Source organism: Pectinophora gossypiella, chromosome 13 (genome assembly GCF_024362695.1).
Source record: "Pectinophora gossypiella chromosome 13, ilPecGoss1.1, whole genome shotgun sequence".
NCBI lineage: Eukaryota > Metazoa > Arthropoda > Insecta > Lepidoptera > Gelechiidae > Pectinophora > Pectinophora gossypiella.
In genome coordinates, this window is record NC_065416.1 from 10166413 (window position 1) to 10184219 (window position 17807).

General features: G+C 42.0%; 2 protein-coding genes and 1 long non-coding RNA gene across 3 annotated transcripts; 2 read left to right on the top strand and 1 right to left on the bottom strand.

The window, feature by feature from the left end:
- The first annotated feature begins 203 nt into the window (after positions 1–203).
- LOC126371877 (ADP-ribose pyrophosphatase, mitochondrial) lies at positions 204–1846 on the top strand. The gene is made up of 4 exons (XM_050017281.1): positions 204–557; positions 659–890; positions 1035–1183; positions 1352–1846. The coding sequence occupies exons 1-4, from the start codon at positions 317–319 to the stop codon at positions 1675–1677; spliced, it is 948 nt and encodes a 315-aa protein (XP_049873238.1). The 5' UTR covers positions 204–316; the 3' UTR covers positions 1678–1846.
- Positions 1833–17750, bottom strand: LOC126371859 (exportin-6-A). Its single transcript, XM_050017247.1, has 20 exons — positions 17544–17750; positions 17104–17313; positions 16808–17005; positions 15713–15884; positions 15404–15533; positions 11219–11357; positions 10746–10918; positions 10215–10338; positions 10055–10137; positions 9679–9787; positions 9179–9271; positions 8735–9033; positions 8538–8664; positions 7772–7912; positions 7015–7212; positions 6237–6415; positions 5731–5913; positions 5397–5604; positions 4923–5153; positions 1833–3164 (listed from the first exon to the last, which is right to left on the bottom strand). Exons 1-20 carry the CDS (start codon positions 17544–17546, stop codon positions 3066–3068), a joined length of 3099 nt encoding a protein of 1032 aa, XP_049873204.1. The 5' UTR covers positions 17547–17750; the 3' UTR covers positions 1833–3065.
- On the top strand, positions 11459–15199 carry LOC126371893 (uncharacterized). The gene is made up of 3 exons (XR_007567093.1): positions 11459–13906; positions 14049–14119; positions 14192–15199. It is a non-coding gene; the product is annotated as an uncharacterized LOC126371893 (long non-coding RNA).
- Positions 17751–17807: the final 57 nt, after the last annotated feature.

A 17807-nucleotide genomic window follows, 5' to 3' on the forward strand; every position in this document is an offset into this window, starting at 1 on the left:
GTCACTTATTCCTATTTTAAATACTCAACACGTAATTCTTATTGGGGTGGGCAGTGGTCAAATCGAAAAAGTTACAAGGCAGGAAACCTCCCAATGTAAGTTACAAATATCGGTTATGTAAGCTTGTTTACCATCCATTCAGGATCCATAATAATAAAAATGGCAACACCTTTTATACCATGACATCACTGAAAAGTCGAACGAAAACATAACCTCTTTGTTTGTTTGGGTGAGGTGACAGTTGTTGACCTATTGTTGATATTTATTGTTTGAACAAGATGTATGTTATTCGATAACGTTGAGTTGAAGTGATCCAATGTCAATGACAACAATAAGTTTAATTATTATATTTTCTACCGTTTTAATGATGCGGGCCGGTTTAGCCACAATGGCTACACATTTTAAGTGTAGAGGCGGGCTTTACCCCCGGTCTAAAGTTGAAAGGTTCCCTGTGCCAGACGATAAAGTGATCTGGGGTACCCCATACAAGGAATACGCTCCACGGAACTATACCTCACCCCATATTACTGGAAAACCATGGGCAGACCCAGAGATTGGTAAGTAGGTAACCTATAAAAATGTTTTACCCATACAAACTAATTGCATTTTGATAATCATTACTATATCCAATTTTATTGTTATGTCTATTCATTTTAAGGTGAACCAGATTTCCAGCCACAGTGGAACAAATTAGATTACGATGTGAACAGGGAAAGTTACTTAGGGGAGTATGCTATCATAAACCGTGTGCCTAGAAACCCCATTGGAAGGACGGGGATCATTGGGCGCGGCGTGCTGGGGCGGTGGGGACCCAACCACGCTGCCGACCCTGTCGTCACCCGCTGGAAGACATGTGAGACTGGTGGTATTGAACTTACTAAAGATAATATGTAAGTAATACTGCTTTTATTCCAAAAGTCAGTTTAGATTACCAGAGCACTAGTTACAAATAGTTATCAAAATTATTCTATCAATCCATGATATTATAAAAATTTTAAAAAGTCTTTTTCATTCAACCTTGTCATATTTTTCAGACCCACTTTGCAGTTTGTAGCTATAAAACGTGGAGACACTGGTGAATGGGCTCTGCCTGGAGGGATGGTGGATCCTGGTGAGAGAGTTGCTGCTGCCGCCTTCAGAGAATTTCAGGAGGAGGCCATTAATTCTCTACAAATGACAGACGGTGAGTTCAGTTACATAATCAGCAGGCTGAATATTGAAAATTAAATTAAAGCTTGAACAAATCACTCAGAAATTGAAAAACTACCATCCATGCCTTTGACAGTATTTTTACGAGAATATTTTTTTCGAGAAATAGGAGTGATCATATGTATTATTTTTACGCTTTCAGATCAAAGAGAAACTTGGCAACTAGAATTTGAGAAATTCTTCAGTGGTGGTGAAATAATGTATTGTGGGTATGTGGATGACCCTCGTAACACCGACAATGCCTGGATGGAGACTCTAGCCATCAACTTTCATGATGAAGATGGGTCTGTGGTTGGAGGCCTGAAGCTGCACGCTGGGGACGACGCAGTCGGCGTGCGCTGGGTCGACATCACGCCCGACTTGAAACTCTATGCAAGCCACAAGGATATTGTCTATGAAGTGCTCAGGAAGCGTCTGTCTATGTATACTGAGGACGACGATGATGAGGATCGCAAAAAAAGAGGTTAAAGATTAATTTGTTGTTGCATAGTGTTATTATAATATTAAATATTATTAGGTATTATGATGTTAATACTCATTTTAATGTTTTCTTACCATAACTACTATAATAATTCCAGAAGTGTTAATGTAATTTTGGGTGTATGTTCACTCAAATAAAACAATTTTGTAAACATAAGCTCATTCTTTATTTCTAGATTTAAAATATAGCATACACCAACATAAAGGAAGAAAGAGATAGATTGCATTGATTTCTATAAAAATCGCTTCAGTCACCACCTGTATTTCAACATTTTCAACTAAACATTCTTTCTTATATTGCACCCAATAACTAAAACGCGCTAAACGCAAAACAAATAAGTCTCTACCGATTTATCTGTATTTTAAAAAATACAGATAGATAAATACACAAAACAAATAATCCATGCAATCATAATGGAAATGTAGTTACTCTGCAGTCATAAATTCATAATGTAGTTAAGAAACAATACATCTACAATCAATTGATATGATTTCAAAGACAAGATATGAGGAAAAAAAGTTAAAATAGTTGTATTACAAACTAAGTACGGTGTTCTAATACGTATTTTTGTATAACCTACAAAAAGTCGCTTACTTTTCTTTTAAATACAATTAGAATCACACTATAAATGGCAGCCCATTCTTTAAAACCTATCCTAATAATTATTGGCTACTTTGAGCTTTTGAGCCCGCACTACACGGATCGCGATCAGCGTCCTTCTGAATCACGCTATCACGTTGCACGCTCTATAGTGCAGTCCATTCCTCAGGTATTTTTAAATTTAAACAACTTGATTCTTATAATGACTAGTAACTACACATAATGCGATAGTAACTACACAAGAACATTTAAGTCGGGAATAATTCGCTATAAGACCATTATGAACAAGTTGAAAATGCTTTACAAATGCATTATAATCATCGATATAATAAGCAAACGCTTTCTCACTTTTAATGACTTCATCAAGATTATTAACAATTTTAAGTCATTTGATTAGTTTTTAATTTGTGTCACACACGAAGTCTCAATGTTTTTGATAGAGGAAATTACTTACAAAAGATATTATTTCTTTATAACTTATTATTATCAACACCCAAATTCAGAGTCAGCCGCTTGAGCACCGACATAGTTAGTTCCCGAGCTCCTGTAGTAGTAGCACATAAACATACCGTAGTCTAAATTAGTCTCTACTCACACGTAGCTTACGTAGCTTGGTCCGAATGTGTTTTATTTCATACACACAGGTGCGTGGCTCGAAACGTTTAGGTAGCGTGGTCCATACGTGTCTTTCATGTAGCACACATAGGTAACGTGGTCCCAGCGAGGGTCTCACATGGGGCTATCACAGCACCATCATGTGGGCGGGGGGCGAATGCTATGACATCTGTTGCGGCGGCAGCAACGCATTGTACGCGCGGTAGCAGTTCACGTCGTTCATCAGCCGCTGGATGTTCTGTGTGAACGTCGGCAGGTCCTACAATCAGGACAAGGTATGTTAATAAGTCAGAATTGAACAAGCCCGAATTGGGTTTGTACTTATCTATGCATATGAATACCTTTTGGATAATAGCTTCCCACAGAAAGAAAGGTGTCAAATGTATATTATTATTGTGGCAGGTTAACTTCTCGAAAGCCCGTAGTTGGACCAATGTGTTATATCTCTTGTAGTAGAACAGAAAGATATACTACAACCTAGTGCGTAAGAGACATACCAAGAAAATGTGTGCGTCAAGCTAGCGGCCTCAAAAAAAAAATTGGCACGAAAAAATAATTTGACCATACCAAAAAATAGTACTCTTATTGAAAAAAATAGTACCTGTTGTAAAAAAATTAGTACCATCACGGTTCTGGATTTATAGCCATGTTTTATTGCACTTGCTAGCTTGACGGTGAGCGAAATTTGGCGAGAGTTAACGACAAGGTCTATCGCTTTGATTTAAACGCCAAAAAATAGTACCGAAATAGTACTCACCCCCTGCAAAATACCGAAATGAGTACTTCAACGGTTCCAAAGTTATAAAGGCAGTTCTTTGATCCCGCTGGCTTGACGTTTTGAAAATACCTATTATCTAGGGAACGCTTGCATACTTCAGTTTGTAACTAATGTCAATAAACTCGTATGAAATAGTACTCCCTACCATCATAATTTGGACCTGATTCTCTTGGTAGAAAAATATGTCAAAAAGTCATTATAACCTACCTATGTCATACATTTATCAAGACAGGTACAGTCGCGAACAAAATTATTACACATGCTGAAGAAGAATGTTGTCAGATTTCAGTATTTTTTCCCCATTTTTGGGTGAAAATTGGTGAAGTGCCAGGGTTGTCAGATGAAAGTAATATCATTGTTGAAACTCTTTGAGTTATTCTACAAATACTGCAAATTGTTTATTAACAAACACTTCGATCCGTAACAAATTGAACATGAAGGTATAAATTATAAAATAAAACAGCAGATTAAAAATGTATTATGATGTATTAAAATCACAGATTGTTTTCAATAAGAACAAGACCCATGCAGCCATTTTCTATTAAAATTATTGCATATGGGTGTATGCAATAGCAATTTTTTGTAATAGCAACACTCTGAAGTGCAAAGAAATGGTAGGGTAGACCTCCAAAATGGCAATACTTACGAATGAATTGTGAGGTTATGTAATTGTCTACGTGAATGTATCAACAACAAATGTATGGCATAGGTTATGATGATTTTTTAACATATTTCTACAAAGAGAATCGGATCAAAATTATGATGGTAGGAAGTACTATTTCATACGAGTTTATTGACATTAGTTACATACTGAAGTATGCAAGCGTTCCCCAGATAATAGGTATTTTCAAAACGTCAAGCCAGCGGGATCAAAGAACTGCCTTTATAACTTTGGAACCGTTGAAGTACTCATTTCAGTATTTTGCAGGGGGTGAGTACTATTTCGGTACTATTTTTTGGCGTTTAAATCAAAGCGATAGACCTTGTCGTTAACTCTCGCCAAATTTCGCTCACCGTCAAGCTAGCAAGTGCAATAAAACATGGCTATAAATCCAGAACCGTGATGGTACTAATTTTTTTACAACAGGTACTATTTTTTTCAATAAGAGTACTATTTTTTGGTATGGTCAAATTATTTTTTCGTGCCCATTTTTTTTTTGAGGCCGCTAGCTTGACGCACACAAGAAAATGTAGTACGCTGACAGCTGTCCTACGCCCCATGGTATAGAGTATAGTTACCGTGTCGGGCGGGAAGTCTTCGAGCTGCGTGACGTGCTCGGGTGCGAGGCCGGGCAGCTGGCGCAGGAAGTGCGGCAGGAAGGCGCGGCGGAAGGCGGGGAAATCCACCGCCGCCATCGCGTGCACCGCGCACACCGCCTCCTCGCGGAGCAGAGCGCGCGCCCCGCCCTCGGCCAGCCCCGCTAGCAGGACTGACAGGAACTCCGCCATGAACTCCGACCGGAATACCGCCTACAATACAGTAATCATCGTCATGTCCACGTGGTGCGCTCTGATACACTAAAATGGCGTATTGATTATAGTGTTACAGAGACATTGTTCTTTCAGGTATGGTATGCTGAGATATTTACTCTGCTTATTTGGATACAAAAACTATCTCCAAGATCAAAAAAATATTTTCAAAATTGATTAATTTACGTCAGAAAACGATGTCGATGTCGGGCTGCAGCAGCGCGCGGCCTAGCGAATACCGACCTTATGATAGAGCTTCCACTTGGTGTTGAGCGCGTCGAGCGCGGCCAGCGCGATCCTCAGCAGCTCGATGTCGGGCTGCAGCAGCGCGCGGCCCAGCGCCGCCAGCGCGCCCCGCAGCTCGGCGCCGCGCCGCGCCGCCTCCTCCCCGCCCGCCGCCTCCGCGCCCGCGCCGGTCGGGAAGAAATAGCGCCAGCGGTGCACCAGCACGCTGCACACATACACTTGTTAGGATTTCAAAACTTTAATCCTTACCTAACTCCATAAACCGCTGAAGGTATGGAGATAATTTGGAAGGACACAGGGCAGGTACTGTACGGAGACGATCTGTAAGCACCTGGCCAGCAGGCGGTGCGCGGCGCGCGCGGCGTCGGGCGGCGCGAGCGGCGCCAGCGCGGCGGGCGGCGCGCAGCGCGGCAGCAGCGCCAGCACGTGCGACACGCGCACCGCGCCGCCGCCCGCCTCCACGCCCAGCCGCACGCACTCCACCAGCCGCTCCACGCTCGACTCGCCGCCGCCCCTGCGCCAAATATATTACAATTACAAGCCTATTACTCACTGACATCCTATAAACAAATAGACTCACATTCGCTAACATTTTTTTTTTAAAGCGTCAAATCAAGATGTTAGGCTGTTCAAATAAAGTACAATATGCTTGTGACAAAATTCGCCGCGGACACTTTTTTAAAGAGATTGGTTGTCTAATTGTTACACGAAGTCTATGGTGTTAGTCCATAGTCAGACTACAGAAAACTGTTACGACAGATGGCGCGCCGGTCTTGCGCTCGTGCTTTCGCCCAGCATACGGCCTATAATGTTAGTAGCAAGTAGGATATGACTGACCTTTGCGCGACTTCAAGGAACACGTCAATGGCGGAGTAGGCAAAGTTGCCGAGTTGCGGCAGCAGCGCCGTGAACAGCGCGAGGAAGAAGTCCGTCAGCTCCTGCTCGGCCGCGCAGCCCGGCTCGCACAACATGCGCAGCGCTGACTCCGCCGCACCCTGAATGCCCTCGGCTATTATCTGTTGACATTGTTGCTTAGTTCACATATACTTAATTCAAATTTAGCTAGACAGTTCTATCTGTTTCTGGCGCCTGCCGTAAGTGAAGGACGGCACTACCTATAGAGCTGTAAACTATAATAGAAAATAATAATCGCAAATTTAAGTTCCCGGCAGCGCTTACAATGTAAGACTGAGATATGTAATGTAATAACAATATTTGAATGGTTTTTTTTTAAGAACATACTTTTCCTAGGCTATACAAGGTTGTGAGAAGCTGCAGCAGTTTTAGGCTGATGATACGTTCGTTATTTAACTGACGATTCAAACTATGTTTGTTACCTTCGCTAAGGAGTTTTTCTAAAAATCCGAACTGTGTTGTAAATACGTATGCGTTATGTAGACCGTATAAGTTCGTTCCCTCAAATTAAGAATAAGAATAAAATAAATTTATTGCCGGCTTATTTATTTATTTATTTGTTACGGCTGTTCAAATAAAGTGCAATATCGATTGTACAGCGTCGTTACACGCCTTCGCTTGTGACAAGATGCGCCGCGGACACTTTTTTACAGAGATTGTATATTTGTTACAGTGAATAAAGAATTGTTGAATTAGTTACCCGCTTGTGCGGCGTGGGGTGCGCGGCGAAGGCGTGCAGCAGCGCGGTGAGCGGCGGCAGCGCGGCGGCGGCGCCGGCGGCGGGCAGCGCCGCCGTCCACGCGCCCAGCAGCGCGCGCGCCGCCTCGCCGCCGCCGCCGCCGCCCGCCACGCGCCACAGCGCCAGCGACAGCAGCGCCTCGCGCACCACGCCCGCCGTCTGCCACAACACCACCACCCCAATTACAGGACATACAATTGGCTACTTTACAGTTTTAAAAATTACAAACGCTTATTTTATACTTCTTAAAATATTTTATTTTCTCGAAAAAGCTTTATAAATAATAGAAAACATATATTATTCTTCATTAATTTCAAATTTCTCGCGAAAACGGTTGCTCACGTACATTTTGCCTAGTGACGTCACATTTCAATAAACAAAGAAACTGTTGATAAAAGAAAAGTAAGAAATCATCAAGCCAGTTTACATTGTAAATCCGGCTGTATGGTTATGTTCCCTTGCCTTGTCTTACGGGAAAATCCGAGTATAAAATTAATACCCTATTAATGCTATTTTGTGGATAAAAACCCACTTTTCACTGTTTTTTCGCGGAAAAAGCACCCTTCTCGTGCTGGAGAGGTAAAAAATAATCATCATATCACACGAAGCCTACGCTGCTTTTTGAATATCAAACATAAAGAGCCTGAAATCCTCTGTACAAAACATTGAATTAGTTGAACGAGACAAATGGGTATGTCACGAACTAAAATACACTTACCTTTGGTTCCAAATAGTGCAGCGACCGTTGCGCATGGTTGAACAGATCGCCAACCAGCGGGATAGGGTCGTTGACAAACTTCACATTCTTGGACATGCTCAGTAGGAGGTGCGCTGCGGCGTGGCAGAGCAGCGGCGGTTCCTACGCAGTAACATACAAATAAATATGGTGCGTTTACTACGGACACACAAATACACGGACAAACTAAAAAAACTACGCACACAAAAACAGGAATAGACAGTGGACTCTGTTTCCGCATTTAGACTATAGGATGGCCCATTATGCGTGCTATTGTTGACTACGTAAGCCAACTGGACTCCTTCCAGAAGCTCAGAAGCTTCCTAGGGTTTTCACAGGCTTCAACCCCATTCCTTTGAGGATTTGTACCCATTGTGCTGGCAGTTTCTTCTGCATCCAAACAGCCTCTACAGAGTGAGCTGTCTGTTAGCCCTAAATTAAATAGATGTTTATTAAGTGAGACATATTGGCATTCTTAAGGACTAGTAAGACAGCTGAGCTGTCTGAGAGGATTCTGATGTCATAAGTTCATAACCCATGACCTCTGTTTTCCTCACTGTGTTGGCGGCTTGAATTATGGCTACACAGGAATATACATTATTATGTTCTGTTCTCTATCTATTTTACTTAAAATAGCATTGTGGAAAGACACCAAGAGTAAGAGAGCTCGGAAGTTCGCCGGAGGAGAACAGCACCTGCATGGTGTTGTGTGGCAAGCTGCAGTCGTTATTAGCGTATGTGTACTCACGGGCAACTCGTGTGGCAACAGGAAGGGCACGGCGGAGGAGAACAGCCCCTCCATGGTGTGTGCCGGCACGCCGCACTCGCTGGCGTAGCAGCACCACGCGCCCATGCACGCAAACATCTCGGCATGCCTGGGTACACGTACAGAATTACCATCGATACTCATCGAGAAGTACGTGTACGAGTGTACCATGCACTCACACTTGCACGTAGGGCGCGGGCATGGCGGCGCGGTGCGGCCTGGTGAGCGCGGCGCCGGCCAGCGCCGCCGCCACGCGGTCCAGCAGCGCGGCGCCCGCGGCGCGCGCCGGCGCGGCGCGGCCCGCGTCGGCCGCCAGCAGCGCGGGCGCCAGGCGGCCCAGCACGCGCGTCAGCGTGGCCAGGTCCAGCAGCGCGGCCAGCAGGCGCTCGCCCTCCGCGCCGCCCGCCGCGCCGCCCGCCGCGCCGCCGCGCGTCGCCGCGCGCGCGTGCACGCCCGCCAGGCACTGCCAGCGCTCCAGCTGCACGTGGACGGACACATTACTATAACCCGCGGCCATCAAAGACGACCGAAATATGTTTTATGACATACCGTCGGCTAAAGCCTCACTACATTTCAATGTAAATTACGATAAAGCATTTCCAAAATCCAAAACGATGTCTTACCACAGCTGTGAAGACATCCAGCGGCGCTAAATCCGCCACACGAGCTATGCACTCTATACAGTGTTTCAGGAATGTTTGCCATTCAGTCTCGCCCTGAACAAAAATATAACACATAATTATTAGAAACAAAAAGCCATAAATAAAAACATAATAAATATTGCTTTCAATATTCACATAAACTCTTTATTTTTCACTTTCCTTCCACCGCCTGTAATTGGAATACCATTGTATTTAAGTTTATAAATTATGTAATACAAACTGAATTTTAAAAAAGAAAGGAAAACATGAAACAGTAGGACTAGGGCCCTGTGCTGGGAGGTTTTCTGGCCACGTCTTTCCCTCAGCGTTACCGATTCCGATGTGGTAGGAGTTTTACAGCTAGTTACATAATATGTAATTTAATTTTTGACGTTCAAAAGCGCTAACTTTGTAAGCCAATGTTTAAAAAGAAATATTTTTGTTTTTTTTTTCATACTATAAATAAATTAATTGCAGCTTACGTCGTCGTCGCACACTTCGTTGTCAAGATGTTGTAACTGCGCCTTGTTATGTTGGAACTGAATCTTGTTCAACACGCCGTTGACTAGCGCTTGAAGAGCTTCCCAATATCTGCAAACATTTATTATACGGCTATACCAAAAATTTTTTTACTGAACAGTGGTCAAAGGGCAAAGTAAACGGAATCATAATTTGAATCAAGCAAAAGAAAAATACAGTAAACTGAAAAATATTATACTAATTTTTGCCGTCATTTCATCAATCAATTCCCGCGCAAATACGATCGTCATTTGTTTCAAAAAAAAACTTAGTAATTCTAACATACCAGTAAGAAATAAACACAAGGGAAGTTGCATAAAGAAAAATAAATACACTTACTTTGCCGTGTCTTCCGGCTTTAAAACATCTATAAACTGTATCCATACATCTAAACAGTTAACAAATATTGCACATGTGGGCACCTGAGAAAGAAATGCAGTTATTAATACAACTTTATGAATACTTTTCTATCCCTTATGTGTAATAAGTTTTTTATTACCTGGAATGTATACTGGAATAGATAGGATAAAAATTCAATGGCATCGAACTCTGGTTCGGCTTCTAATCTCTTGAAATGCAATGACACGAACAACTTTAGAAACTCTGATAACTTATTTAAATATCTGTAAAAGAAAGAACACATGTTAAATAAACGTAACAACACCAATAAACATAACTGTATAAATGCACGCACGCACGTTAAGCCGTTGGTCCCGGCTATTAGCCGTAAAAACACCTCCACCAACCCGCAGTGGAGCAGCGTGGTGGAGTATGCTCCATACCCCCTCCGGTTGATTGAGGGGAGGCCTGTGCCCAGCAGTGGGCAGTTTATGTTTATGTTATATATAAATGCCAAGAAAATATCTATGATTTCAAGCCATACCTATAATTTGTATCTGGTGATCCTACCTGAAGCCGAAGTGAAGAGTTGTCCACGCGACCTTCTATCGAAGAGAGTACGCTGAGTGTTCTGCCCCTATTGTTATGTAAATGAATCCGGTTACACCCCATATGATGGTGTGACACTCACTCATGATAGGCGGGCGGCGCGGGTCGCTGCTGCGTGGAGTGCGCGAGGTGGCGCAGCAGCCGCGCGGCGGCGTGCTGCAGGCGCAGCGCCGTGGCGGCCGACGACGGCGGCGCGTACCGCCGGTACAGCAGCTCGCAAACGCCGCCCAGTCCCGCCAGCGCCGCCTCCATGCTCTGCAACAGAATGTGGCTGTACTACGTCACTCACTGACAAGCTACCAGAGACGACCATATACGTTAAACATAGACGCAAAAGTTGAACTCGCCGCTGACGCGCTATGCAACATTTGCTTCTCGGTCATTGAATCAGTGATCATAGAGCAGCGCAAGATGTAGGATAATGATGTATCACAATGTTTACGAATGAGACCGCGTTTTTTCCGCGCGGATTCTCACATAAGCATTAAGACTAGAAAAAATATATTCACTGTCGGAAAATTAACATAGGATTTACAGAAGTAATAATGTACCAACCTGTGACTGCGTAGCTATGCTGCCCCAGTAGAAGACAGTGGTAACGAGCGAGGGAGGCACGTGCGAGGAGAGCGGGAGCCACGAGAACAGGTGCTGCAGGGTCGTCAGGCATTTCACTACTATCTCCATGTTTAGAGCCCTGCACACAATTTTCCATTCACTTAGATTAATTCTATTACTATTATTTTTTATTATTATTTATTATTTTTTTGTTTTTTTTATTATTTTTATTTTATATATATATGTCGGAGTTAGTTATGAATAAAGAAGAGAAATTGATCAAATCGGAAAATACAATGAAGTTGCAACACTTCCATCATGAAGTTGCAACGCTCCGACGTCAGGTGGCGTACGAGCAGAGCGGGGTGAAGTCGGGAGAGTCACTACAGAGTCGTCGTGTCGAGCGGACGTGTACTGCCGTTCTAGTCGGGCAGTCTACCGCGAACCATCGTCATGAGCGGACGTGTCGAATAATTACGAGGAGTGCTATAGTCGCTCACCTATAACTTGTAGGGACGTCAAGAAAGTGTGATCGGAAAAGAGTACCTAGCAAGTACGTTCACATGTCCCGATGATTCGGTCCGAATATAGGAACCATGGGTGGTGGAGGGCAAGTAGAGGGCGAGCAGCCCCTTCGCGCTAACGTCCTTATGCGCGCTAGATAACGAGAGACTGTGTAACCGTTACGAATACCGTGACGTTGCCGTGAGTGTGTACCTTATGCTGTGGCTTTATTTAATCGTGATACAAAAACTATGTGGAAGTAAATAAAATGATTGTGATACTGATGACGGCCATTATTGTCTTCTAACGCCCACCCTCCATTCTGATGATGATGTTACGACCGACCCCCCCCAATGCTACGACATCAGAAGCGGGATTAGTGAACTTGGATGAAGACAATGTGATGCGACGTTCACAATAAGACAATGCAAGTTTTGATTATCACAATCAGAAGAAGATTATGATGAGAAGAAGATTATGATGATTATCACATTCGTGTGACCACGTGATGAAGATGTCGTCTACAGCCATGCCTGAATTTGAAAATGGACCTGAATTTGAAATGAACCTTGTTAATGATCGGCATCACTACATGCCGTGAGATATGATGGCGTGAACATCACAATATTTCCGTAATGTGTGCAGTCGTGTTTGGAAATTATGGTACCTCAACTTGGAAACTGTTATTACGGTGAGTCGTTTTCATACTGGAACCTTATTGTTATTGATTTCATTGCTATGTGAATGTTCGTTTCTAATAATGAGGAAATTGATTTAAAATTAACTTGGAAATTATTATTTCCCTTTGTTTAAAAAGAAAATTGACGAGACATATTGTGTCAATCCGTGTCAATCATACCGCGTTTTCCAATCTGTTTTCATCATTGTCAAATCTTTGTATTTCGGTCTAAAAACATTTCGAATTGGTGTAGACACGCTTAACCTGCGTGGTTAAAGTTGTATTTTCTCACTCCAAGCGGGTGGAGGTTAGTCATGATATGATAATTAAGTCTTGTTAAATAACGTGTTTTGTAATCTACCGTCATCCATCAAATGTTTCAATATTCAACATTCTTTATTTGTAATCTTTTTAAACCGATTGAAAGAAAGTCGTGTGAATACGATAATACAGTGAATTCTTTTGTTTCATGTCATAACTTGGTTCGGCAATTGGTGGATTGCTAGCGGCGATGTAAGTGGTGCGGCCTGAGCTGTAGCCGTGCAGTGACGTTATCATGGCAGCACGTTGTATACCAGCCGGACTTGTTGCGCTGGTGAAGACCTAAACCATGTCACAAGACCAGTGGTTGATCTTTTATTGGAAATTCTTATACGTCCCGGTGAGTCGTATCTGTTTCACCTGATTTGAAAGATGGAAAGTTTTAATAGGATACAAACGAATATAGTGCAGAAAGTTGTCTTTTGTTAAATTTAGTTAAATTGGAAATCGTAATGAAGTGAAGTAAACATTGCGAAGTAAAATGATTTGGATTATGATTAAATGAAATAGGCTAGGAAAATGCCCGAAACAGAGTAAATCATTAGTGAGAAAATTGGAGCAAAACATTCTAAATGATGATCATACCGAATTGGTAATTGTGTAAGTGCGGTAATATTTCCTCAAGGTGTTGGTCGTTACATTGTGACTTTATGACTTGTGTGTGTGAGAGCAGGGTGCTCTGTCGTTTTGTGGTCGTGGACCATGGTGGCCATCCCGGGAGGGGATGTTGTGACTCATGACTGTTTTGTAGCGTAACCGAAGTTTGGGGAGGAATATTACAGCCTGTTGTGCTTTGCAGTAGATGTGTAATGTTGGTTGATTTAATTGAGCAATGAAAGCTATGATTGACCTGTTTCGGAGCAACTCTGATAGGAAGCTGCGCACTTGTAGTGTTCGGGGCTGCAGCCACTTTTGTGCTGCTCGTCTTAGAAACTACAGGTATGCGGTCGAGGCCTGGATGTCATGTTGACTTTGTATTTGGTCATGACATTGTACCTGAATCTAAGTCAAGTTGACTTCCGGTAGAATTAGTCAAACTACACGAATTAGAAATAAGTGAGGTAGAAGAAATTTGTAACCCATGGACCACTATTCTACCAACTAAAATGTAAAGTTTATGTGCTAGCTGTGTTGAGATATCGTCACTTGGTGCAAGTGGCATGAGTTGCTGTCGCTCGATTTAGGTGGCAGTGACGACTGTGTTGAGATATCGTCACTTGGTGTAAGTGGCATGAGTTACTGTCGCTCGATTTAGGTGGCAGTAACGACTGTGTTGGGATATCGTCACTTGGTGTAAGTGGCATGAGTTGCTGTTGCTCGATTTAGGTGGCAGCAACGACTGTGTTGAGATATCGTCACTTGGTGTAAGTGGCATGAGTTGCTACCGCTCGATTTAGGTGGTAGTGACGCCTGGTTGTGAGATATCGTCACTTGGTGAAAGTGGCATGAGTTGCTACCGCTCGATTTAGGTGGTAGTGACGCCTGGTTGTGAGATATCGTCACTCAGTAGAGTGGCATGAGTTACTATCGCTCGTTTAGGTGATAGTAACGGCAGACGTGTAAAGAGTAATTGGATTTTCAAGTTTGGTTGTTTATAGTGTGTGAATACTGGTCAATGGTCCGTGTACCGTGTCGGAGTAGTTGATTTATCATGATGTAATGTGAACTCGTGTAGAATCACAAGTAGAGCTCGTGTAGAGCCACAAGTAGAGCTCGTGTAGAGTCGCAAGTAGAGCTCATGTAGAGCTCATACAGAGTCCTATATAGAGTCTTATGTTAGGTCAGGAATGACCGAGCGAACTTGGATACTGTGCTGTGGTATATTGTTTCAGATTAACACACGAGGACGTGTGTCACGCAGGATGGCCGTGTCGGAGTTAGTTATGAATAAAGAAGAGAAATTGATCAAATCGGAAAATACAATGAAGTTGCAACACTTCCATCATGAAGTTGCAACGCTCCGACGTCAGGTGGCGTACGAGCAGAGCGGGGTGAAGTCGGGAGAGTCACTACAGAGTCGTCGTGTCGAGCGGACGTGTACTGCCGTTCTAGTCGGGCAGTCTACCGCGAACCATCGTCATGAGCGGACGTGTCGAATAATTACGAGGAGTGCTATAGTCGCTCACCTATAACTTGTAGGGACGTCAAGAAAGTGTGATCGGAAAAGAGTACCTAGCAAGTACGTTCACATGTCCCGATGATTCGGTCCGAATATAGGAACCATGGGTGGTGGAGGGCAAGTAGAGGGCGAGCAGCCCCTTCGCGCTAACGTCCTTATGCGCGCTAGATAACGAGAGACTGTGTAACCGTTACGAATACCGTGACGTTGCCGTGAGTGTGTACCTTATGCTGTGGCTTTATTTAATCGTGATACAAAAACTATGTGGAAGTAAATAAAATGATTGTGATACTGATGACGGCCATTATTGTCTTCTAACGCCCACCCTCCATTCTGATGATGATGTTACGACCGACCCCCCCCAATGCTACGACATATATATATATATTTATCTCTTTATTTGACTTCATTTTGACCATTATAAGAAGTGTATATTGTGGCGTTGCTACTTTGCAATAAAGACACAAGTTCAGTTTTATCATTGACATAATCAGTCCTTATGAATTTAAATTGTAAAAAAAGCCAAGTTAGTAAATAGTTTGTGTACAAGACAAACACTTACTTGTCTGAAGCATGAACATCATGAGCATTGGCGAGTAAGTCAGGAAGAGCAGAAGTCTGAGGAACTCCGCTAGTTGGCGATGGCGGGGGATTCGACTGCCCTTCCTTCTGAGCGTACTTTTCCAATATCGCTGGAAAAAAATATTTATTAGACACGGACAACCAAATGTCAATACAAAACCTCTGTTATAATTATAAACTTACAGGTATCATACCTACTAAGCAGGTCCCACTCCTAGCATATAGTTGATTATGTAAGTTAATATCAAAATAAAAATTTTAGTATATTTTTATAAACAGCTGAATTTACCAGCAAGTGCATTGAGCATCTGCGGCATGCCTTTGAGCATGAGTCTCTCGAGATGGTGACGGCGCGTGGAGGGCAGCAGCACCCCGTGGTCGCGCGCGGCACCCAACTCCTCGCTCGCCGCGCCAGCGAGCACCAGCCCCAGCACACAGCGCCGCCCAGAGCACCGGATCAGCTGGGACCCGCCATTCATTTATCAATGCGTTAAACCAACATTACGACTATTTAAGGTCAAGTGTCTACTTGCATCATCATTATGACCAAAATAATGTATCTATACTTATGTATTATACTATTAATAATGGTGCTAATTCCTGTAAATACCATCTAATTTTATTTTAAGTTATATCTGTCATTTTCTTATCCGCCGAAAAGGAAAGGGACGGGTAATCGACAAGCATAAAATTTATGGAACACACGTCAATTTTAAGCACAAATCTAAACCAACCGTCTAAAAATTTTACATCAGTCAATAACCTGACACGTTCATTTACTCATTCTTCCTAAAATTAAGAGCTGTGAATCATCCGTCCCTTTCCTTTTCGACGGATATGAAAATGACGGATATAACTTAAAATAAAATTAGGCGGTGTCTGCAGGAATCGGGGCCAATGTATTTATACTTTGAAAAAATATAAGATTTGTTTTTCTTTTCCCTTTGTATTTTGCATCTAACCACTAGGAAAAAAGTAAAATATTTAAAACAGAAGTAGTAAGAAAATACACTGTATAAAGTCACCTACATAGTTAATTTGAATAATTTCCTGAAATTTACCCAACGTATTACCTAATTATCAGACTGATTGGCAAACATAATCTTTAACATTTTATTAGTGGGGGTATGTTAGGAAACTTGTATTGGAATAAACTACACACAATAATAGAGCAATCATGTAGTAACAACAAAACTCTTATCACACAAATGAATACTATTATCACACAACAAGATGACAAATAACATAACAAATTACATCACTTATTTAATTGATAGAATGTAGCTAAGCTTTAATGTATATTTTTTAAGTATGTGTTTTCCTCATTTAGGAAAAAATAACAATAAATTTTATAAAAACTTCATACAATTTCAAAACTATTTACCTCAACAATATTATCAAAGAAGTCAGGATAGAGGTGTGGCCAGTCATACCGGGCAATAGACACCATTAGTGAGGCTAACTTGTTCCTTATGAAGTATGGTATCACCTCATGTTTAGCCATTAACTCATTCCACAGAGTTAAACGGATTTCTGTTCTCTCATTGTCATTCAGACTAATCCATTGCCTGTTTATTATGTTCTGAAACAAATTATGACATAATAGCCGCTTGTAAACAACTGTATTTTGTAAATGTAGTATGGTTATCAATAATGAGGTCATGGTGTGAATGATCTTACTTCTAATGTGGTTAATGTGAACATCAACACATATTGGTTCTGTGACTTCTGTAGGAAGAGCAGGCAGTGTTTCCACGAGTCCCGGCGGCTGGAGAAGTTCTCCAGCATGCCTTCGATCTCGCGCTTCCTGAAGTTGCTCGTCGTCGGCGCGAAGAACTCTGACATGAGCATCTCCAGCGAGGACAGTGCCTCGTTTATCTCCATGTCGGTCTGATAAAATAACAACCTAATTAATATCACTCCAGTAAGATAATAAGCCTTTACTATTGTTTTAGCACTTCGAAATAATTCTAACCAAAAATCTGCAAGCTAGCAAAGGTTAAAGGTAAAAACATTAAAACACATGGTTAAATTTAATTTCTAAAACCGTGTACGGAAAGTAACTCGACAAAATTTAGAACAGGACAATTTAAATGAATATTAAATAGAAATATTCGTACCATGTCGAGTCTCAATCGCTATTTTCCAAATTCATATCATACTGACGAATAACAAAACTGAGGATACAAGTCTTATACTTATACACAATCAAACACAGGTATATTAACTTGAGAAATGTAAATAAATGCAGAAAACTGAATAAAAAAATATTTTACTAAAGTTTTCTGTCACATTGCTTGCTGTCATTATTGTCTCCTTTCTTTTTAAAAAATACTTTTCCAAAAAAGCAAAGAGCTACGTCTCAACAGCCTTATGTGATCTTT

What these genes read in the sequence shown, in the direction of transcription:
- LOC126371859 (XM_050017247.1), bottom strand. An exon ending in GCATAGCTACGCAGTCACAG is followed by an intron (nt 10,919 to 11,218) that starts GTTGGTACATTA and finishes ATTCTGTTGCAG; the next exon opens with AGCATGGAGGCGGCGCTGGC. An exon ending in TGTTGCCACACGAGTTGCCC is followed by an intron (nt 7,913 to 8,537) that starts GTGAGTACACAT and finishes GTTACTGCGTAG; the next exon opens with GAACCGCCGCTGCTCTGCCA.
- LOC126371877 (XM_050017281.1), top strand. Translation starts at nt 317, where the DNA reads ATGTCAATGACAACAATAAGTTTAATTATTATATTTTCTACCGTTTTA. An exon ending in GAACTTACTAAAGATAATAT is followed by an intron (nt 891 to 1,034) that starts GTAAGTAATACT and finishes CATATTTTTCAG; the next exon opens with ACCCACTTTGCAGTTTGTAG. An exon ending in TTCTCTACAAATGACAGACG is followed by an intron (nt 1,184 to 1,351) that starts GTGAGTTCAGTT and finishes TTACGCTTTCAG; the next exon opens with ATCAAAGAGAAACTTGGCAA.